The sequence below is a fragment of the Aphis gossypii genome, chromosome 2 (assembly GCF_020184175.1).
Source record: "Aphis gossypii isolate Hap1 chromosome 2, ASM2018417v2, whole genome shotgun sequence".
NCBI lineage: Eukaryota > Metazoa > Arthropoda > Insecta > Hemiptera > Aphididae > Aphis > Aphis gossypii.
The window spans coordinates 74,503,118-74,529,386 of record NC_065531.1 but is presented as its reverse complement, the minus strand read 5'-3'; the positions used below and the strand labels follow the sequence as shown (position 1 = coordinate 74,529,386).

Genomic DNA, 26,269 nt, shown 5'->3' with positions numbered 1-26,269 from the left:
ACGGTTTTCATAATTAAAACAGCTGTTTATATTACTTAATTACTCATAGTCGTGTAAACAAAACGAATCCCCCGCATTCATTCCCCGCATGTGACGTCATTGCCGTACACCACGACGAATACAGAATACAATTTATTTATATACCGCCGTATACGACACTTGTTTTATGTTTCGATTTTAGTGCTTACTAAAGTTTAAAATGTTTAATTACTGTTAAGTGTAGGTACTTGTAAGGATAGGCACGTAATGCTATAAATGTAGAATATAAATATTATATGAATAATACAAAAAATATGAAATTATATTTTTGATAATTATATCTTCAAAGAGAATATAATAAAATTGTTACAACTGTCCACTAACATAACCACAAAATCATGTAAGTAATCATAAAGTTATCATAAACATGGTTCATTTATCTTATGTTCACTGAGATAGATAAGATATACCGGAGCGCGCACTCGCCATTCCCGCAATGATACAAAACACGAGCCGTCTCAAATCCCGCTTCCCCCACCATCGAAGGGCAAAACATTTCATTTTTACATACGATATACGTGTAGTTATGATTATTTTCGTTCATAATTCTTAATTTATTTTCTTATTTCTTTAACAAATTAAATGTAGTAGTAATTATTCATTACCTTATTGTATTACCATGATTATAATATAAGATACAACGATATGGAAAGTGATCAAGCAGGGATTTTGAGATTTACAATGGACATTTTTGTTTATAAATAGTTGTTCACTACATAAAGTGCTATACATTGTAGGTATAAAATTCTTCCTTTTAACTTCAATCAACCATTTTTTAAGTAATTCAGGATTATTAAGTGGAAATCTATATATTATAAAATATTAATATTTAGGTAGGTATAATAACTTAATTTGTTAGTTATTTTTGTTCAATCAAACTTATTAATATAATATAACTTATTCAGTTAAATTTTGTATTGTTTTAACTTAGCTTTTATAGTTAATTATCATTATTATACAGTTAAGTTAATTTTAATTTTTTTATGTATAGATATAGCCTAGAGGTTATTGTTGAATTTTATCATGATTGTGTAGACTACTTATCGAAAATTATTTTTTAAATTAACAATTTACTATTATTATATTATTTAATTATTATGACTATGATCTCTCGTATTATAATTATTAGTTATTATTATGTTACCACAAACGAGAATATTTTGTATTTTTAATATTTTTTTCCTATGTTCTATTAAATAATTATATGATAAAATTATTTAAAAAATATTATTATTTATTATTAAAAATGTATTATATGATTTTAAATCCATTGTATAATCAACAATCAACCACAGTTTATAAAATATTTCAAAATATAAGATTACAATGATAGCACTTTTATTTTCTTGGGCTTTTTTTCAGGTGTGATTGTAGTTTGGGTTTTTTTTCGTGGGTATTTTTTCCGCTTCTCATTGATTAAATATTTAATTATATAAAATTATAAAACCATCGGGGCTTCAAGAAACCTCCGGGCCCCTGGCCACAAATAAAACTGTATAAAATGTTAATATTTAGGTACTTGTGGAACTAAATACTTCCACCTTTAATGTGCCTATTAGTACATCCAAAAGCTGAACACGAGACAACCATATTGAATATAGGTACTAGGTATACAAAATTGTAACAAATTACAAACTAACGAAAAGGCTTGAGATTATATAGGCATTTGAGTAAATATCTCAGCTATTAAGAACGAAAATAAATTGTTATTTACAAATTCATCGTATTTTCCTATGTAAAAATGAAATGTTTTGCCCTTCGGTGGTGGGGGTAACGTCAAACACGACGGCTCGTTTTTACGGCCGAGTGCGCGCTCCAGTATATCTTATCTATCTCAGTGCTTATGTTCAATTACCTTAGTAACTATACCTTATGTTCAATTGCTATTAAATAGGATGCCACACGCAGCTAACCTTACTACACTTTTCATTTCATTTACACTACCTACGTTCTTCAACGCACACAGTTGTAGCGGTTTTATGTTAACCTTAGATGAAAATGGTTTTAAAGTGTTTTTATTTGTCATGTCTTTACATTTTCGTCGACTCGTGAGTATAATTATAGTTGAATACATTTCACAGTTAAAAAAAAAAAAATAGAAGAAATAGGCTTATTTGATTTTGAAAACTTTTTAACATCGTGTTTAAAACCACGTGCAACAATAGCAAATTTAGTAAGAGATCTACTTAATATATTATGTGGTCAGTGTGATGTGGATGACGCGGCAAGCAATCTAATTGCGATGTGGATACGAAGAAAGAAACCATTAAGCTCAGTAAGTAAGCTCTATAAATGGAATTTTTAACTCGGTCCCCTGAATTTCGAATTATCGAGTGAACTGTATTAATGTACAGCTAAAGTTGACTCTATTATTTTTTTCAGACCCTTTTTAAACAATCAGAAAACGATTTAAGAGATCGCTCTTTAGTAGGCGAACATCGATATCCGAATTATAAAATAAGTACACACATGTGGTCTATACTAGATTCAGACATTGTTCCTAAATAACTAATGTTAATAAAAAAACACATTGATATTTATTTTAGCTTATAATATTGTTTTATATATTGTATAAGATAATAAATATTATGTATAATTTAAAATAATAAAAAAATTCATTTAAAAATAATTCATATTTTTATATTTTGTCATAGTAATAAGATTCGTATATTCGATTCAAATATGGTATACAGGATAATCGATTAAGAGTAAAACACTCATTATTTCCAAAAGTATTCATGTTTTTGAAAATATTTTCTTACATAGTTTCAAATTGTTAAAAAAACAACATTTTTATAAAAAAATTATATTTATTATCCTTATAATTTTTTAAGTTTTTTACTTTTTTGAATGACAACATAGATTTTTAATTTCATATTCCAAAGCAGAATAATTTTTTGAGTATTTTGGTACATAAAAATCGAATTTAGGGTGAGTAGTTTATGAGTTATTCTTATTCAAAGTTTAGACAAGTGGAGTAGTGGACAAACATTTGGCGGGGTAACCCCGTACCACTCCACTCCGCGCAGCTAAACTTTAAATACGTATAACTCATAAACTACTCACCCTAAATTCGATTTTTATGTATTGAATTACTCAGAAAATTATTCTGCTTTGGAATATGAAATTAAAAATCTATGTTGTCATTCAAAAAGTAAAAAACGTAAAAAATTATAAGGATAAAAAATATTTAAATTTTTTACCAATTAGAAACTATGTAAAAAAATATTTTCAAAAATATGAATACTTTTTGAAATAATGAGTGTTCAACGATAAAAAATCACCCTGTATAGGTTATTAAATAATAAAAAAAAAATTATTGAATTCAAATATGGTAAGGTATAAATTTAAATGAAACATTTTTTATAAAATTTAATGGAGAAATTTCTTTTTTTTTAAACTTTCGATTTGTTTATTTAAGAATTCTAATTTTAAATATTTTTTTTTTCTATAATTTGTTTTTGAAGTGTTAATGCTATTAATTAAGACATATGTATTTATCTGGAATGATTTTAAGACGTCGATGAATTGAAAAGGTTATAAAATATGTAGATGACTAGAATAAAAATATGAGTTAAATTTTGAGTGAAAAGCTTCACATGCATTTGTCGTTCTTTGTAAACTATTTGAGCATTCAGACCAAACATGTGGAGAGAATTTAGAATTTTCTGAAGTATAGTTATGTAAAATATAATCTGTGAATTCTATTGAATTCTATTGATTTTAGTGATACGATTTTATCGACTTTAGTGATTTTAGTAGTAAATATCGACAATAATTATATAGCCGACTTATGTGTCCCCAAAACGGGACGCAAGTTACCGGTCAAATTTAGTACCTATAAAATATACCTTTTTTGGGACGCAAGTAATATGCAGCCAACTTACTAATTGTATTATTATACCCGCGGAAAGTTTGAAAATTTTCACGTAGGTGTAAGTACTAGTGCACTACTACCGTAACCTAACAGGTGTTGGTGAGTTGCGGCCCAATCCCTAAATAACGTACGAGTTAGATGTAAATATAGTAATACGGCTCGTCCTCTTATTTTTATTCTTCTCCCTAATTTAACAACCTTTTTTTTAAATTTATAAAAAGTTTTTTTCGCGTTCCACATGTTGAGAAACACTAGTATATACAATATTTTTTTACAAAATAAATGCTATCCCATGAGAAATGTTTGGTTTTGGCAAAAAAAGAAATTCACCAATTTATGATTAATTGATGGAAAAGAGAATCGGCGGAATATGGAAAGGTAGGTATACTTTTAGCGAAAACGGGTAACTTTTGAATATAACATGCCTTTATTCATAGGTATAGCGTATTATAAGTTATAAAGCGTTGTACGAATAAAATATTATATATCAGCGGCATTACATGCAATATACAATGAATTATTATTGCCGGCGATTGGATACATAAAAGTATTATAATTTATTGTACTTTATGGAACGTTTCCGGTATGCGGCACAGAAATAGGGAACCGAACGGGAAATGTATAAATAGTAATACTGTTATTATTATTATTATTATTGTTGTATTATACGGTGACGTTGTATATTCTGTACGGTGTAATAACTACAAAATATACGCAGCGTTAATTGTGCAATATAATACCTGCAATTATCGTAAAAGCCTCGCGTGTTGCGAGATGATGTTTATTGTTTATCCGTTTATTGTATTCGGTTGTTTACGACAACGTTAAACGATGTGTGCAGCACTGGTTCGAAGAGTTCATCTCGGTATAACGTCTTCATTATACCGACCGAACACATATTATTATTATCATCGTATACGTGCACCGCAAATTATCGTATTGATCGCAGTCTCAGCAGTAGTAGGTATTATCATAGTTGTCATATTATATAAGCTGCAGTAGTAAGTAGTAATATACAGTATATGCATATAGTAGTATAATAATATACTACAATATGCATATGGCATATCGTGTAAATAGTAATACGGCTCATCCTCTTATTTTTATTCTTCTCCCGAGTTCCTTCCTCTCCGCCGTCGTGGCTTTGCGGACGATTAATCATAATAATTAATAACAATAGCGGCCACCGGCGACTGGTTATACATATTATACATAGGTAGGTATATGATATCGGTATATGTCTAATACATATACAATATATAGGTATATAATATATCTCATATATATATGTACATGTGCGACGTGTAATCTGTTTAAAATATTACTCCTATCGCGAAACGGTATATTATTTTTAATATTTATCTATAATATAATAATACTGTGCAATAACAACATATTAATAATAACATTAAAAAATTGTAAGTACGAAACTCCGTTTCGTTCCTACATTTCAACAGCGGATGTACGATAATAATAATAATAATAATAATAATATATATATATATATTATTATATATTATAATATTATATAGCTTAAACTATACGGAATAGTTGTCAACGAAACAAAAAACGGAAAGATAACCTCGTGTTTTAATTTATTTATCTACATTTTATGCGTTTCATCAGTATGTATGCGGTAATGGTCTACTGATGAATTTCATTACAATATCGTCAAGTGCGCGAGGGGCTGCAAGCATTTTCCCTACATCCCCAGTAGTAAAATAGGGGAAGCCAGAAAGGCGTTAAAGCATACATTCTACGAACGACAATTTTGTTAAATACTCGAGTAAAAATATTCAAACAATTTTTAAGTATTAATACGTATTTTAAATACTTTATCAAAAAATCTGAAAATAAAATAAAATACTTTTTCTTTTTAGTTGATACATGCTTTCTATTTTCAATTTAATCACATTCAATAATAAAACAATAATACTAATATATATTATAATAGTCGCAGCCTCTCGCATAGGAATATTATAAGTTATATCCAAACGGTTAACGAATATCATTCGAATAAACCCTAAAAGAGAACAGATGAAAACATTACAGTTATACCATGTTGAATGTAAAATTGTCTATAAAATTAATAACAGACATGAAAATGCTAAAAAACTATGGTAAAGTTGATTAACAAGATGAAAACAATTTTTATCTAATTATTATTCAAATATGTATTTTGCAGAATACTTTTCAAAATAATTACCAGCTGTAGGTATCTGTGCTCGAATGGGTACTCTTAAAAAATTATCTTTTATCAGACTGAATAGAACGACATTGTATTTTCGGTATTGGTAAATGTGATATCTATAGGTAAGCTTTGGCAAAATATGCCTGTAAGTTGCACGTTGGGTCGATTGACATTCATCGCCGCGGATACATAAAGGTACTTTTCAATTCGAGCGATTCACACTACGCCGCTATAACTACAAAATAAATTTTATTTATTCGATACGATAATACAATATTTTCTATAGTGAAATTGAGTTCCTAGTTCCTACGTCCAAATGGAATACCTATATACGTTACATATTTTAAAACAATAATAAGCGTCGGTGACAGCACCGCCGGAAGTAGTGAGCACTGCGGCATAGGTAGGTATATTATTATATTACATACCTATATATTTACATAATTAACAGAACGGAATTCGATATTATTAAGCACGTAAATACCTACAAAGGCGCGGAATGCTCATAAAAAAAACGTAGAATACTACGTGTACACTGCATTATAATAATTAATAACATAATATACACGAAGCATCACGAGCGTGGGACTCGAAGACGGACGTGTAAGCGATTAAGGTCACCCATATAAGATGACGCATCTTGACGTCTCGCGTCGATAAGATGTAAAAAAAAAAAAAAAACGCGAGCGCGAACCGATACCGATCGGCGTTTTCGAATACCGACGAAGCTCTATATTATGTACTATGTACATTGTACACTGTATGATTAAACGTTTATTATGTTCTTACTTATTACACGATGATAGCATTGTTTTCATACTATAACAATATAATTATACGCAATAAACATTAGATACCTACGCGTGTTATTATGTGTATCGTAAATCAGTGGCGAATTCACATTCTTTTTTCTGTTATTCAGGAAAGAACTAGAATACATGTTACAAAAATATTTTAGTCTCCACTCCAATGTTTCTATGTTATTGTTGTAATATTGTCTATTACCAGTTCATTTGAATATATTTTTTATTTACTAAGTTATTATACCCGTATGTTTTTAAATAAATAATTATAGGTATCTTACTCTTGTGTTTCGTATGTATATATCCTCGAAATCTTAGAAATTCAAACCTTTCTCTCGGCCGAACGGAAGCGGCGTATCTGACCCAAACTTCATCATATTATACGATAGATGTTGAATTATTCAATTGATATGCTCTTCGGCTTATACAGCACTCTTAAAAGTAGTCTAGAGTTCAGAGTTTCTTTTCTTTTCAAATGCCAGTATTCATATAATATTATAATATACCAAAGAGGAAATAATATACACCCATAAATAAACTTAACTATAGTCTAACACAGTACGTCCGCCTACACATTATATTATTACCTAACTTATTATTAATCAAATACATACGAGATAAAGTATGTACTCACAATTTTCTTATATTTACTTATCTGATGCTCTTATTTACTAATATATTTATAGTCAACAGAATAATCAATTGTCAAACATTAATGTATACAACATCTGTAAATGTATAATAAACATTAAAAATTAAAATTAGAATTAAATTACTATTGTAGTGCTTTATTGTCATCTGTACTTAACGAGTAAAATTTTAATATTTATTTTTCCTTATTTACAATAAATAAATTACGTTCTATTTAAAATCCTTGATCACTATTATTAGCTTGAAATTGCTATGAACCGTGGTATAAACTCATTTTTTATTTGCAAAATGAAATATAGACTAGTAGGTAATCATTATTTTAAAGTAACTCCGAGTATATTCATTCTTAATAGCACTTTTGCACCTAACCCATATACTTAAGAGTTAAGACTAAACTATTTATTTAGCATTTTATATGACAGACATTAAACTGCTGAAACCACGAAACCGATAAATTACAAAAGGTCAAAGGTAGAACAATCCTCACTTCCCTACCCCACGCGAATAATTCACTGTTACATATTTTAAGCATAGTAATATTATGTGCAAGTGTATACCCACTGTAACGCACACATCAAACTGTCAATGGTAACAGAATTCATATAAATTTGTATATAGTTCGTATAAAACACGAATCGCTGCCCGCGGGAGAGTTTAACACGAAAAATAATGAATAAAAAACTGGACTGCTAAAGAAGTTATAACGTACCATTACGCGAGTATAGTATATATGTAAGTCAAAAGTACGTGCGCGTATGCTCATATATTATTATATCATACGTCTCTTTTGGAATATATATATTATATTTTAATTGGGTCGTATATTCATTTTTCTCCTGGCCAGCGGCGGTATAGCGTAAAAGTACAACTATAATATACACACTGTACCCATATACCTACCTATAAGATATTGGTACGTTAACGCAATCTTGTAAAAATATACTTTTCAACAACTAATGGACAATCTCAACATATTATAAAGGATCTCGTCGAGAACACTGTCTCACTGTAATCTGTATTACAGATATTTTATAATGTATCGGCCAGTAGTATTGTAAGAATTACATCATTTTAGCGAGTAAGAAGCAAATGTACTGAAAGTATAAAACGATAATTTTAATAAAACGTTGCAATAATGATGCACACGGGTTCGACAAGTTAGCACATCAATCGAATATCTACCATTCCATCAAACTATTATCGGACTTGTTGGACGTTATTAGAATTTGTTAAAACTATTCAATTGTTCAATTTTTAAGTTTGTAGTCCCGTTTAAACGGCCAGCACGAAATGATATGCAAAACAACACCTTAAAACCTATCTAACAATATACTTATACAACGTTATTGGACATTTTTTTTTAAGTAAACAAGTTTAAAAGTTATTCAGCTTTATAGTACCCGCTGTTGTCATAGTTTTGAAGCAGTTTAAATGTGAAATGGTTGTATATGATAGGCGACGGCTGTAACACAGGCTTGAACATAATTTTATGTTTGTTTTTAAAGTATTTATAAAGTGCACTTTTAAATGTTTCCTACCAAAATTTGAGTTAAAACTTGTCTTGTAATCGTTTAACATTCTACCTTTATGGACGAACGGTACCGGGATATTACCTAATATCACCATATATAGTCACCAAAATCTCAAAAATACTAACGTTAATCAATAAACTTATACTATCGTATCTCACATTAAGTTAAAGAATTAAAAAATATGTTGTATTGTTGACTAATATATGTACCAATATATAAAACAATATGTAGGTACCATTTTTTCCTGTTCAACTGATAACAGAATACGAAGCTATTCGTGAATAATATTATTTCTCTGCTACGATAGTTTATTAATATCAATATGTAGACTTAGTATATGTAAGAGACATATTATGGCATTATGCACTGCTTATTTTAATCATCCTATGGATGAACTCGAAACTACATATTAATCCGATTTCGACGTGGTTTTCAGAAATATTCCAAGAATTTTAGGGAGTTAAGTAAAGCTTTAAATGGCATAGACGACTGACTAAACTTTTGTAATCGAAAATCTGAAATCGGTACACAATACATAAATCTGTGGCGCCATCTGTTCGGTTTTTACTGCAATATGATAAATGTAATATAGGATTTTATGATGATGTGAATTTTTTATTCGTTTATTTTTGTGCTCGTCATCTTCTTTTAGAGCAAAAAATAATTCAATCTTCAACTTTGCCACTTACTTTAAACCTAGGATTTCGAAATTAAAAATACCCAAGACCTATTTAGGAGTACTTTTCAAAATAATTGGAAGAAAATTTAGGAAAACAAAAATATAATATAGCTTTTATACAGTGTAGTTTTTTATAGTATTTTACTAAATTGATTCCTTTTATTTATTGTTATTCAAAAATGAATAACTATTAAGATATTTGGGAATTTATACGTTGCAATACGATGCTCGTTTTGTACATATCTGTTTCAAATCTAGTTGAATGAATTACCGACCAAATTTTATTTAGGTTTTTAAACTAATTTTATAATTTTTTGTAGGTTTTTTATGATTTCCAGGATATTTTATGAAGTAATTAAAATTTTTAAATATTACAACGGAATTGTCTACATTTTTTACCCAACAAAAACAATTAAAACTGATTAGATTTTGCATTTGAAATTCCATATAACTAAACAAAATAGATATTGGCTAACTTGCCACTATATAGGCAATACAATATACTTATACTTGCAGAGTGCCTTATACTTTTATAATAGATAACTGAACACATATACACTAAATTATTCAGCAACTTAACATCAACCAAATCAATATAACACAAATCACAATATTATTATCATACTAAATTAATAAAATAATATAATTTTTATGTACAATGCATAATAAATTTTTATGATTGTGTATAGATAAACTAAACTGTTGTCATAATTGTATAGTTCTTTTTAGTCCATTTATTATCAGTATTAACATGCATTTAAAATATTTTTTGCATTAATGTATTCTTTATAAAATAATAAAATAAAATAAAACAGTTATTTAATATCTATAAAAGGAAGTGTGTATGCGACGTTTAGCAAAATCTGCGGAACATTTTTATCATAGGTGTGTGTGTGTGTGTAGAGGAAAGTAGGTCATCTAAATGTACAGCGACGAACTTAAAATTGTTCATATCATAAGAGGAAAAAGAGATTTTTAACTATTTACCGTCCCTCGTTCGCTGTGTACCGCACAGCAGTGGTTAACACACGAATAAACATTTTTATTTTACACGATGAAGTACATATTTTACTCTTCTAAATAACTCGTTGTATGTTCATATCATGACGATAGCAAGAATTTATATAGGTATGCCGACAACGATTAACAAACTTATGATAATTCGTTATGGCGATATTCTTACTTATATATAGGTATATAATAATAATATATACCTAATAATATCATATAATGACAATCCAATTCTCCAACGGATTGAGTATGTTACGACGGACGGGTGCAAAAAACATAATATTATTAAATACGTATGTATAGACTTATAGTTTATACACCTATATATATATATATATATATATATATTATACATACAGATATATACGTATAGTATGCACAATTGCACATTGTATATTAAAAGCGCACATAAAGTAAACCCGTTGGTTTGAATATTATCGTATAAGTACTTATATCGTGTACGCGTGTTGTAAGTTATATATTATTATATGCGATCCGGTCGGTATTTGCTGGTGCAGCTCGATGACTCCCACTGAAAAGGAGAAAATCGCATCCTGCGTGTGCGCCCTGCTACATGCATAGCTGCAGTATCTGCTCGTATAGTTCGTATTATTATGTATATTAAATATTATATAGGCAATATAATATATACCTACACGCACGATACACGTAGGTACACTATATAAATATATAATAATATATTATATTATAAGACACACGTATATCTGTGCAGCTGTTGCAGTGTATATTATACCAATTAAAAAGTCTGTTATTTATGGCACGCGTATATTAGTGGAGCACTGCAACGACTGTGCGGTGTATATTATTATATTGCTGTTTAATAACCACCCGAGGCGTTCAAACGGCTCGAAATCGTTCAATTTTATGTACATATATCGATACTTTAAGATACTTGCAGTATAGATGCGTACCATCGCTGTAATAATAACATAATATATACCGTACGTCTGCGTGTACAGCGTGTTTCCGGCATAGATAATAAAGATATGGATAGGCCATGGGAGCTTATTATGCGTTCATAATAATATATTATTTTAAATTTTGAGGTTATACGGGGTAAAAGGTAAATATTTTTAGAATACTTACAGATGGAAAGAAATATCTTCAGTCTTGTTTTTAGAATTAATAAAACAAACAACGCACGAATTCACCATATTTTTAAATATAAAATTATCATAATTTAAAGTTTGAACATAACCTTAAATAGTACCCCATGTAAGAGAGAGAACATTCTTAAAGATATTTTTTCTCTCCCACAAAAAAGAACGCGACCTCATACAGTGTTAATATAGCCATGGCCTATCCATATCTTTATTATCTATGGTTTCCGGAGGTCCATGTCACTGGCACCCCCCATTTTTAATTTTGAGTTCAAACCCGGGGCGATCGTTTGTGCTTCGTTAGTGCGCGTTAGTGCTATATCCCTACCAAAGTTATTAGCATATCGTAAGGAAGGTACAGAGTACACTGAACCAAATATCACTAGTATAAATAGTAATATGCAATTATCAATTTTTAATAAATATACATTTATTGAAATAATAATAATTTTATTAGTTATACAAAATTATTATAAAATTAATAAATAATGTTTATAATAATAAATTGGGCTTGTAGAATTTAGAAAATATTTAGGTAATAAATTAATAAATAAAATTTTTAAAATGGAACTTTTTTTTATTATTTTGTTCAAATAGATTATTAAATTAATAAACATTATGTTCAAAATAAAAATTTGGTTTTTAGATCTTACAAAATAATAAAATTATTATTTAACAAAATATAGTTAAACAATTAATACAGATTTTATTATTTTAAAAATTAATAGTATTAAATGTATAAAATTTATACATAGTTTCACCTTATATAATCTTGCAAATCTTAAAAGTATTAACCACTGGTGGAATGAAACTGAAGGTGAGCTTGAAGCTTCAATTTTCTGTTCAATTATTACAGATTATTTAACTTCGTACTTGAATAGACATGAACAAGAAGGTTTTAATCAAAAACCAAATAAAATTATATTGTATTCTGATGGATGTGGATATCAAAATCGTAACGCTATAATGGCTAATGCTTTACTCAATTTTTCTATTCAACATCAAGTACAAATCGAACAAAAATTGTTAGTGAAAGGGCATACACAAATGGAATGCGATGCAGTACATAGTGTTATAGAAAGAAAACTTAAAAATAAAGAAATTTACCTTCCATCTGAGTTTATTAGATTAACAAAAGAAGCTAGAAAGCATCCAGAACCTTATGAAGTTAAACATTTGTCACATGAACATTTTTTAGATTTTAAAAATCATCATTACTATAAATCCATTCGCCCTGGACGAACAAAAGGAGACCATGAGGTTAAGGATATAAGATCTCTAAAATATGATCCTATAGCACAAAAAATTTAATACAAACTATCGTTTGATGATGATTATAAAGATTTACCACAACGAAAATCACAAATAAAAGACCTACCATTAATCTACCCTAAGTTATACAAAGAACCGATTCCACTTACTAAATCTAAATGGGATGATCTTCAAAAATTGAAACCATTTTTACCTATAGACACACTCACACATCCGTTTTATGATTCGTCACCTCATGCCAATGAACACAAACCAAAGACAGATAAAATATGAACAATTTTATATTACATTATTTTATTATTTTTTTTTTTATTTTAAAGTACTAAATAATTATTATTTAATTTTTATGCTGTTTAATATTAACTACAAGATGTTAACTATTTTTAACTAAATTTATAACTATTTTTTTTCAAATATTTTTATTAAAAGACTAAAGTTTCTAGTCAAAAGTCATGAATTTCATTTTATTTGTTATACTGTTTTTAATATTGTATTATGATATTAGCTGTATATTTTTAATACATTAAAAAAAAAAATTAAAATGTTTGATTTATAGCCGTACTTACTAAATTAATTACCTAACCAATTAAGATATCATACAATTTACAGTTAAATAATTAATATAGCAAGTTATAAGAAAAATTAAAAATAAATCTGGAAAGAAATAACTCGTATAACCTAAAAGGAGTGCAACAATAGCTTGTATCTCCAAAAGAAATTCCACGTATATCCAAAACCATTTATTAATAACACGTAAGTACCAGAAATATAGCAATTTTTACAGAAATTAGTTTTTTTTCTGTTGAGTAGTCATATAACACGTAGTAATAACTTTAACTAACAAAATTCATTTTATATAAAATGTGCTGTCAAAATAAAATAGTTTTTTTACTCTCCTGAAAAATGTTTAAAATGGAGATACGTGTTGTTTACGTGTAGGTAACGAAATATTATGTTTAAAATAACGATTAGGCTCAATAATTCTACCTATATATTTTCATAAAAAACATTATTAACTTATGTCTTCAAACATCGAGATTGGGCATAAATTATTAAAAAGTATTACATATATAACCCTTTAAAAAGCGAGGTGTGGAGTAGTCCTCTTAAGAAACCGGTACATGCCCGTAAACAGCATGCTTGTAAGCAATTGTTTTGCGGGAAAAAGAAATTCATATCTACACTATACTAAAGAAGACAATAATTTCCATCGTATCGTTTTTCTGATTGTTATCATTGAAACAAAAAAATTATTGTTATTTAAAATCCGTATTTTATGTTTTTTCAAATTTCAATTACATTTTTTTTTGTACCTTACTTCATAAAAGTTATGATGTTCGCGGTAAATTATAAATTCAGTATTTTAGATAATGATCTTCTTAAATCGTATATTCTGAAGAACATTAAAGCTATACCTATCTATATGAAAAAAATAATAAAACTAAGGATCACGAGGAGTCGCTTAATTTCAAGGTAACTATGATAGGTATTATTATTACTTATGTCTTAATATACTATATACTAGTAACTAGTTAGTAGTAACTATTTAACCTTAATACTATTAGTGGTACCGGTAATATTATTAATTTTAAACCTTATCCAGATACCTACATGATTTTTCTTATAATTAAGTATGTGAGATTGTACGTACCTATTCTCTGGAAATCTGAAACAGTTAATGTCTTCCATATGTTAGTCTATTAGCTAATCATCTTACTACAGATAGTAGGTACATAAATTATACTAAGTATATGAAAGTCTTACTGCGCAAAATATGGTTTACTTATTTTAGTTATCAATAATGTCATATTACGAGAAAAGTCTAATGAGATCGCAAAAATAGACTTCAACTATTTTCCACTCTTAAATTCAAAATTATAGACCAGCTAGTGCTAGTCATTACCTCTAAACTTTGACATCGAACAGAACGTTTCTCTAGTTTCTTTGCTCTCTGCTGCCTATACCTATCGCCTGTCGTGTTCTAACATTTTATTCTGAATTAAAATCTGTGTAAGTACATTTAGGTATATTATAGTTTTAAATATGCAACATAGTTTTTATACAGAATAGTTTTTTTTAATGCAGTCGCCGATCATTTTCTGGAATTCATTTTAATTTAGTCATCAATCATTTTTTATATTTTCGTATTTTTCAAAGTTTTATTTCGATTTAATTTGTAATGCTACAGATTAAAAATAATACACTTATTATAGATCTATATTAAAAAAAAAAATTATTACTTTTTAAATTGATGATTATTAGTGTTTACGCCACCAGAACTTGCTTAAGCAGTTTGCTGAGCGACTCGCGAAACGCGTGGGAGCAAATGATAATAATAATAATAGAGAAGTTTGCTACAAATAATAATATATAATAAGTAATACGTAACACTATAAGAATATACAAAAATGTTATACCGCCGAAGACGTCTCTACAAGCGATTACAATAATAATAATATTGATAAAATGATATAATAATGTAATATAATATAAAAGGCACAACAAGAGTGCACTATGTAAATGACTATAACTATAGTAATATAGAATAATTAATAATATCTTTATAACGATACCGTTGTTGTCACGTTGGCGGTCAAAATGCGGGTGGTCGGAGATGGCGACAGCAAACAAATTCGACGTCCTGGTGACGATTGACGGCTGTTGCTTCGGTCGTTGACCTTACGTCGAAAACGATTACACGTAAAATAATAATTTTCTATTCGGCGTTAGTAGAGCACGAGGTTAGATAGTTCGATGTGGCACGATTGCCGGACTATAACGTCGCCACTTGCAAATGTGGGGAAACGGAACGCCCAACGTCGCGCGTTAAAAATACGCGATTTATATATAAAAAAAATGGCGCGCGTTCGCCGCCACGCCGACAAGGGTACCGGACGACGGTGGTAAAAAGACAGACCAACACGGTCGGCGCGGGAGAACCGGTGGTCAGCGACGCCGGTCGCCAAAAGTTCGCGCAAGCGCACCTCGGCGTCGGGAGCTAGAGAGGTGACAAGACAGGTGTCAACGGGTGCCCTGCTTGTCACAGGCGCGAAAATGGCTCAGGTTCAAACAATTAGTGTTAAGACCAAAGAGCTTATTAGGCGGGCTTTGGTGAATGTTTTACTGGTTTAATATTTTAGTGTTTTAGTGGACTGTATTTGTGAATGACCTTTTAGGGTGTCGTTGTTGTATAAACCAGTTGGCAATAAATAATAAAACAATAAAACAAATAATGTGCAATATAAATTTAATATAAATGAAATGTGTCTGGCCTGGTGGCACAGGTACAATAAATAATAGATAAATTAACAATTCTGGCCTGGTGGCACAGATACAAATAAATAAAAGATAAATTAACAATTCTGGCCTGGTGGCACAGATACAAATAAATAATAGATTGTTAACAATTCTGGCCTGGTGGCACAGATACAAATAAATAACAGATAAATTAACAATTCTGGCCTGGTGGCACAGATACAAATAAATAACAGATAAATTGACAATTCTGGCCTGGTGGCACAGATACAAATAAATAAAAGATAAATTAACAATTCTGGCCTGGTGGCACAGATACAAATAAATAATAGATTGTTAACAATTCTGGCCTGGTGGCACAGATACAAATAAATAATAGATTAATTAACAATTCTGGCCTGGTGGCACAGATACAAATAAATAAAAGATTGTGGTGCACCACCTACCTATTCTGAGGTTATGGGGTGCGTGGCGCCGGGATCTGTAGGTAACTCTTTAAATACAATAAAAATAACAGGTGTGATCCCGCACACACACAGCACCTCCGCTAACTCACTCACAGAAGAGTCACCGATGAGTCTGCTGCCAATGATGGGAACGCTAACTACCATCACAGCGCATTAACGCAGGTAAACAGAAGAATGAAATAATCAAAGGCAAACGAGAGTCGAAACATCCTAAATTTAACGACAGCAATGTAAATAATAATATGAATAATAATATCGAACGATATTTACCCGAATGGCAGCAATGTAAAAATGTGCTAAGACAACACGTGTTTTGACGACATAAAAAATGGACAAGTCGAGCCACACACGGACGACCTTCTCGAACATGCAGCAAAGCAAAAAGTGAAAAGAAATGGTAGAAAACTGCCGCACCGCGTCCGAGTTGGATGATAAAACACAAGTTAGGAACGTATGCAAACAGTTTTCGACTATTACTTTGATAAGTTAAATGCCAATTATACTGATAATAATTATACTGATTATACTGATTATACTGATTATACTGGGGACCTTGTGTCGCCGTTATAAATTTACAAAACTATATACATTTTTTTTTTTTTTTTGGTGGCTGGGGAATTAAAATTATTTTTAATTAAGCCATAACAATTAGTTTTTACATTTTTGTACCAATATACCTTTATTTTGAATTTATAATATTCTAAATGTATGTTTGATCTATAAATATTGAAAGTTGGACGTAGTTGTTACTAGTTTTATTACCAATAATTTTTTATACATGTATACAGCAACCACTGTGCACTTAAACTTTATGATGTAAATTTATTATGATAATTAATTAACTAATATGTTACAACACTAGAAATCTATACACCAACTGTCATTTACATTTTCATAAAAATTTTGTTTTCAAGTTTAGCTTTTCTAAGTCTAAAATATATAGGTACAATAAAATAAAGCGTGCTTAATTAACAAGATAGAGAATAGTAATAAATGAAGGTTAATAGAAGTTTTTTTTTTTTTTTAGGATAATTAATTTGTAGATATATCTTATATTATACAATTGTTTAGTTAGTAAGTACCTATTTACTTATATCAAATAATATAATGTTCATATAATATATTATAGAGTTTATTATTATATTGTTTCAAGTGTTACTATTAATTTAATAGGTAATATTATGATTTGTTTTGTTTGTAAAAAAATATTTTAATTTTTTCGGCACTGGTGGAACATTATAAATAATTCACTTACTAAAATCTTCAAGTACATATGAGTGTACAGAATTTGGATGTACTCAATCATTTCCCAATTTAAAAATTTTTAAAAGACACGTATCAATAAAAAATGCAAGGAAACCTATTACTGTACCAACTCAATCAACAATATTTAATAATTTAAGCAATAATAATGAAAGTAATAATATTGATACAAATTGGAATCACATAATAGATTCACCTCAGCATGTGAATCATAATTATGCCACCATTGATACCTATAACAACCCCATATTACTTGCACCTGTAGATGATATTTTTGACATTAATAATGCTATTAACTCATTTCATACTTCTGCAGTAAAATTTACCTTATTGTTGCTTAGTAAAAATAATTTTAGTAGAAAAGATGTTTTTGAAATCCAACGTTAAATAGAAAAAAATTTAATTAAATCAATAGAAAACTTAATTACTAGTTTCACACAAAAAATAATTAAAGAACCTATTTTATTATCAACTTTACACACAATTACAAATACATTTGATTTTTGTAGCACAGAGTTTTCTTTAAACAGTTGGTTAATTAAAAATAATTTATTTAATAATATCCAACAATTTAATATAAATGATGAAATTAATTTAGTTTGTAATGGTGGTGAAACAATATACTTATACAATAGTATAATGACAGTGTTACTAAAGGTGTATTATTACCATCTCATTTTCAATTTTAAACTTTTTTTGAACATGAAAACAATTTTGATATTACTTTAAAAATGTATGAACAGTTAAAAATCAGCTCAAATAATGAAACACAAATTAAACACTTTATTCAAGGGCAGTTATGGAAAGATAAAATTGCTCCATATAAAAATAAAATTGTTATTCCATATTTTATGTATATAGAAGACTTTGAAATTAATAACCCCATTAGGTTCACACACATCTGTACATTCTGTTTCAGCAATTTATTATAGTTTTCCTTTATCTGATCAATCAAAATTTATAAACATACATTTAGCTGCTCTATTAAAGGCTGTAGATATGAAGGAATTTGGAAATGATTTATGCTTAAATAAACTAATAAGCCAAATAAATGATCTTGAGGTAAATGGAATCAACATAGTTACCCAAAATGATACATAAGAAGTATATTTTATTTTAGGACTATTTCTTGATGATAATTTAGGATTAAACACTATTACCAAATTTAGTAAATCATTTTCGGCAAATTTTTGTAGGTTTTGTAAGGTTCATAAAACTGTTACTAAACATTTATGTAAAGAAAATCCTTCATTACTCTATAATTCTTTAAATTATGTAGATGATATGGCAATTAATGACTTCAAGCAAACTGGTATTTATAAAGATTCAGTTTTAAATAAGATAAATTCTTTTCATGTAATTACTAATTACAGTATTGATATAATGCATGATATCTTCGAAGGTATTTATCATTATAATTTATGCCATATAATTATTCATATAACAAACTTTCACTTTAAAATGTCAGCGAGAGAAATGATGACATTTGTTTATTATTTTTCTTTAATGATAGGAGATTTAATTCCCTAGGATGATAATGTGTGGTTATTTTTTTTAAATTTTTTGGAAATCATTGAAATTTTACTCACATGTCAAATTTCTTATGCAACAATTTTCCATATACAACAATTAATAGAAAAGCATAATTATGACTATATCACATTGTTCAAGGATATATTAAAACCTAAACACCATCTATAAGTTCATTATCCAAATATTATCAAATACTCTGATCCTCCTAAACATTTTTGGTGTTTTAGGTATGAGTCCAAACACAAAGAGATGAAACTATATGCACATGCCATTACATCAAGGAAAAATATTTGTTTGTCCTTAGCCAAAAAATATCAATACAAATTTGCATATAATATTCTAAATTCTTCTCTTAATGTTAAAATTAATCTAAATAATAAATATGTGAATGATAGTAATTACAATCAACTTATTTTAAGAGCTATACATTTAACAAGTGACCAATATATATGTTACTCACAGATTGAATTTAAAGGTATATTATATAAAATAGGTTATTTCCTAACAAATTTTAATGATGGAATTTGTGTAAATGAAATTTTAGAAATTATATTTGTTAAGAAAAATTCCAGAGTTCAGTTTATTGTACAACAAATAGAAATTGATTTTTATAACTCCCATCTTAGAGCATATCAAATAAATAAAACAATAAAAATCATTTTAAAAACTATTTTAAGTCCAGAGGACTGTAGTAAGCCACCAGTGAATATCAATGAATTATCTAATGGTAATTTAATGCTACGACTAAAAGAATATTTTTAAGATAATATTATATAAGTGTATAGGTAGTGAACACTACAATGTATATATATAATGTATATTTTTTTTATGTATATAATTCTACTTCAATTATTATTACTTTGTAAATATATGAGTTGTGTTCTAAATTAACGTCTAATAGGTTCAAGATATAAATAAGAGATATATTAGAGATAAAAAATGAATATATTTTATGAACAAGATGAAAACACTACAGATAAAGTTGAATACACATCAATCGATAATTTATTAAATAATGGTAATGAGTTCTGTTCTATGATGGATAATAGTAGTATCCATCTAATAACAAATATGCATAATGACACACCACTTGCCAGTACATCAGAAAATTCAACAAGTTATCAATCTGTTGATAACGATCAATTGAAAACCCTACTTATAGAACAATGGAATCTTGATTGTTTGTACCAAATATGTATAGGTAACAATACTAAACCAAATATAAAAATGTTTTATTAAAATTAATTATTTTATTTTAGAGCAACAAATGGATTTAGAAGCCTTAGGGCTAATGAATGATAATTATTTCAATATATTGTTGTCAAATGTTCCACTGGGACCCAGAATAAAATTTGAAAGCAAAGTTAAAAAATATTAGGCATCATTAATTCAAAACTCAGAATACACCACGGTTAATAAGACATCCACAATTATTATAAATAATGCTGATGAAATTTCTCAAAAGGTCTCAAAAGTTACAACTGAAAACCAAGTTTTCCAATTACATACTATTTTGAAAAATTATCCTCAAGGATCTTTTGTTCTGAACTATTTTGAAAAACATAACATTCTTAATGAAAGTTGTAGAAATGTATTAGTTAAAATTATAATTAATGACCTAATAAAAAGAGAATCCCATATGACATTAAGGTTGGCTGATTTAGTAGCTGATGCTATAACTGGAACTTATTCCACAGAAATCAAAGTAGGTATCTAGTTTATTATTTATCCTAAGAATTGATAAAATTGATGTAATTTAATTTGTTTGTAATTTGTTATAGGATGCTTATTGCTTATTTTCTAAAATATGCCAAAAATAGTTCACCTAAAGGCAAATTATATGCCAAATATTATAATACCATAAGGTCTATGAAACAAAATGGTTTAATACCTGCAGCAGTTGGTAAAGAGAGATCTTCAAAACCATTGAGTCGTACAATGGACAAAGAAAATAATATACTCGGTATTATTATAATTAATTTTAAATGATAATTCGAAAAATATTTCAATTCGTATTAACTTAAGAAAATTTAACACTTCTTTAAGTTACCTATGTGTTAGTATTAATACCTATTATACTATATTTTCTTTGAGAAGACAATTAGTTGGCCAATATTATAATAATATGTATACTGCCACGCTGGCTTTGAATACAGTCACTGGTGGAGTAAACGGCTAACATACCTACAACCTAGGTACCACCCACTAGGCCACGAATTAAGTTATACTGGTCACTGGATATGGAACGAAGTGCCTTATCAACTCATATTTTGACGTACTAACTTCTTACGTTACGGCAAGACTGCTAGCGCGATCTCGTGTACATTATGAACAAGCCGTGATAATTTATCACATTTCTCGCGCCTTTTTTCAAAAACTTGATAAATTAAATCATATTCCATGTATTGAATAATAATATATAATAATAGTATTAAATATATTATAACAATACAGATACTATTAATCTATTATTCTAAATGTTAGGTAATTATAACAGGTATTTATATTTTGTAATTTGTAACTTAGTAGTAGTTTTATATAATAATAAATAGGATTCTTGTAAGTATAAAACAAACAGTTATAAATTAAAACAAAAAATAGATAAAACTGTGTATAAAAACATTAAACTTGGGTAAAACTTTATAGGGTTTAACATAGGTAAAAATTAGGTAATACCTTCATAAACAATACAATTTAAAATAATTAAAATATAACAAAATATTAATATTAACATATACAAATAAAACAACTAGTAATAAGCTTGACTTGAGTAAAGTAATTAGTAAATAGTTAAGTGCAATTAAAATATTTAAAAAAATGTATACATTCTATTAAAGATTTTGGTTTAAAAATAATACCTTGGAAGATTTTGAGGCTAGCATTCGATTTCTCCTCTCTGTTATCACTAAACCTGCTTTGCTAAAAAGCCTTTCGCATGGCACGGAGGTAGCAAGTATGCACAACCGTTTTTTTACTATAATAAATAAATGTGGATATAATAATTTGTGGGCTGTCCACCATTTTAATGGATCTTCATGTCGATTTATAGGTGGTTCATTCATATATTTGTCCAACTCGATGATGCCTGCTGCTGTTGGATTGACTCTTACATTATTTTGTGAATATTGATCATCAAACATTTTCCAAACCAATGATGTGGAAGTGGAAGCAACAGAATTATTATTTGTACCTAAAACTGTCGTGGGGTTTTCTGTTTCAGTTATTGTCACTTGGCAGACTTTTGCTTTAAGCTGATCCATGGCAATTTCTAATTTTCGGTCATGGTATCCATCAAAAGCCAACTTCTTAAATCTTGGATCTAGAAGAGCTGCTTGAGTTATTATTTCATTGTCTTCATAGCCTTTGAATCTAGAATTTAATTTTTCTAAAAGAGTAGTGACCATTTTTTTTGTCATATCAGGCAAGGCCATGTTCTTCTCAAATGACTCCATAGTTCCAACCATTACTCTTATAAAAATTAAAACTTTGGACATACTAACATATTTTTCACTGCTCATTTCCATTGTTATTTCAGAAAATATTTTAAGTACCTCTGAGGCATTTTCAACAATCATCCACTCCGATGCAGTGAGTGGTTCAACATCACACTGGAGTAGAGCCATTGTTGAAATAACAGCATTTTTTATTTGGATAATACGTTGAAACATATCTTGTGTACTGTTCCACCGTGTGACAACATCTTGCTTCAACTTTAATGGAATCAAGCCCATTTGATTTTGTGTTGACTGAAGTTTTGATAAAGCATGTGAACTTCTTTTAAAATATTCCACGATTGACTTCACTTTTTTCTGGACTCCACTCATTTCTTTTAACCCACTTTGTACAACTAAATTAATGCTATGGGCAAAACAGGGTACATGCCGAAAATTACATTTTTTTATAGCTCCTACAATATTAGGTGCATTATCGCTCACAACGGCTGTGATTTTATATTGGATGTTCCACTCTTTAACAGTATTCTTCAAATATGTGGACAAGTTATTCGTTGTATGCTTGTCATCAAACATCTCACATCCTAGACTAACGGACTGAAGCAAAGCATCTTCATTAATGAAATGTGCAGTTATGCCCATGAAACTTTCATTTTTGACTGACGTCCAACCATCCGTTGTCAAGCACACAGCAAAAGAGTCAGTCATTAAAGTTTTAACTTGCTCATATGTCTGGTGGTAGAGGTTAGGTATCAAGGTGTTGGAGATGGTTTTTCTGGATGGTAATGAATAACCACCGTTCAACATTTTTAACAAACTTTTGAACTCTTCGTCTTCCACAATGTCAAATGGATAGTAACTAAAAGTAAACATAATTTTATTGTTTTTTATAACTAAACTAAATAGCTATATAATATTATATACTTACCCTTTAACAATCATTTTCGTTAGTTGATGGTCAATAGGTTTTTGGTTGTTAACATTCAATGGCGTTGTTTGGTTAAAATAAGTTGATATTGAGGACTGTCCTTCTTGAGAACGACGAGATAAACCTTGTGGTCTGGAAGCAGTACTAGCTGCTGCACCATTATTGGATGTACTAGGTTGACTAATTGATGATTCAGCTAGCTCTTCAATATTTTCTATATACAAATAAAAATAAATTATTATAAATTATTAAAATCTTATATCTTAATACTGACCAACTGTAAGATTTCTCTGATTTCTGTTTAATGGAATCGTAGAATGCACAGTTTTCAAGTGTCGCAAAAAATTATTCATTGATCCTCCAGATGTACTTAAGATAGAACTACAGTAATCACATTTTGCCTTTTGGTATTCATTCTGAGTGAAATGATTCCACACTTCACTACTTTTAACGCGATGTGGCGCCATACTGCTTTGGTAAGTTCCTATCGCTTTATCATGTAGTAAAATAAAATAGGTAAAACAAAGCTATTAATTGGGTGCCATTTGTAGTAGATTAAAATAAGTAAAATATTGGCACGGTATAGGGGGGTGGTAGTAAATTGGTGATTGGTAAAGTAAATAGGTCATATGGGTCATATGAGTGTGATTTAAATTAGATAAGTTATTAAATAATAGTAATTGAATGCCTTGTGAAGGTGAAGGTGAAATTCTATGTGGTGGATTAAATTTTGGTTCTTTTGAATTTGGTTTTATTTGTATTTGACATGGTTGTACATTAGCTGGTTTTATATTTATTGTGTTGGTAGAAAATATATGTATAAATTGTTTTAGTAATTTTATTGTTTGATTATGTTGATCTGTCGTTAAGTTATTAGATATTTTAATTTGAGTTTCTTCTTTATCGTATATTTTTTCTTTATCATCGGTTATAATTGTATTTACTATTTGAATTTCTTCATTATGTTTTATTTTATTATTTATATTTGTTTCTAATTTGATATTGTTTTTTATCTTTTCTAAGGAGATATAATTGTTTGTGTAAATAATTTTTTGTGGTATTTTATTTAATTTGCTATTGTTCTTTATCAATGTGCCGGGACACCAGTGTGTTCCATTATTTAAATTGTATAGCATTATAGGAGGTCTAAATTCTGATCCGTATACATATCCGTGTTTGGTTGAATAAGAATATATGTATGTGTCGAAACCGAAGTGATTAGCGATACTACTGAGCTGGTCATCGTGCCACCAGTAATTAGGTAACTCTGATAGTCTGATAATTCTAATATGTTTAATATGTCAGCTAGAGTGATTATTTTCTTTTGTTTGTTATCATTAATTGCGTTAATTAGTGCTTATAATCCGCAATTTCCATCGGATTTTACATTTTCCCCTATTTGATATTCATAGAAAATTTTATTAAATTGAGGATAGTCGCCCTTTATAGAATTGTTAGTGTTGTCAATGGTGTTGTATGTGTTTTTTATACTTGATATTATGTTAGTTTTTTTATTTTTTATTATGGTGGGGGTGTAACATAGTAATAAGTGTATTTCTGTTTCATTGAATATTTCAAATATCATTTTTTTAATTATTTCCCATTTAAGTTCATTGTTAGTCAAATTTTCTACACATAATGCTATGTGTTCGTATTTTTTTTTTTATCGCGAAGTTTTTTAGATTATATAAATTATCAAAAACATCTATATAAGATGTGGGTATATTATATTTTTCTTTTGATATTAGATAATGTATAGACCTATGTTCTATATCAATGGTAGTTATTTCCCCTGGTATTAATTCTAAAACATCAAGTACCTATGTAGGACATGTTACGGTATTTTTGGGTAAGTCTGTTAGATAAATCTGTATTGTGTTGGAGGTCAGCTGAGATTGTGTGTGCTATAGAATATTGTGATGGGGTGTTTAATATGTCTATATCAGCTTCAATTATGTTGGGTGATGGTGTAATTATATTATGTTCTATGTTTTCGATATGGTTTTCGATTTGATAAAATTTACTGTTCATTATTTTAGTTTTAATTGTTTTATTTAGCGTTATTAATTTCTTAGTGTAATCGATTTTTGCTTTGTTAATTTCTAAGAATTCGCTTCCTAGTATTATCGTACTGCTTAGGTTTTTTATTACGCAAACAGATATTGGGAATGTCACATTCTCAATTTTGAGATTAA

At 28.6% G+C, this 26,269-nt stretch overlaps 1 protein-coding gene and 1 pseudogene across 1 annotated transcript; one reads left to right on the top strand and one right to left on the bottom strand.

The window, feature by feature from the left end:
* The first annotated feature begins 20,633 nt into the window (after nt 1–20,633).
* LOC114121163 (uncharacterized) lies at nt 20,634–21,799 on the top strand (annotated as a pseudogene).
* A 726-nt stretch (nt 21,800–22,525) lies between these two features.
* On the bottom strand, nt 22,526–24,541 carry LOC114121168 (E3 SUMO-protein ligase ZBED1-like). Its single transcript, XM_027983390.2, has 3 exons — nt 24,349–24,541; nt 24,075–24,288; nt 22,526–24,005 (listed from the first exon to the last, which is right to left on the bottom strand). Exons 1-3 carry the CDS (start codon nt 24,539–24,541, stop codon nt 22,526–22,528), a joined length of 1,887 nt encoding a protein of 628 aa, XP_027839191.2.
* Between the last annotated feature and the right edge of the window lie 1,728 nt (nt 24,542–26,269).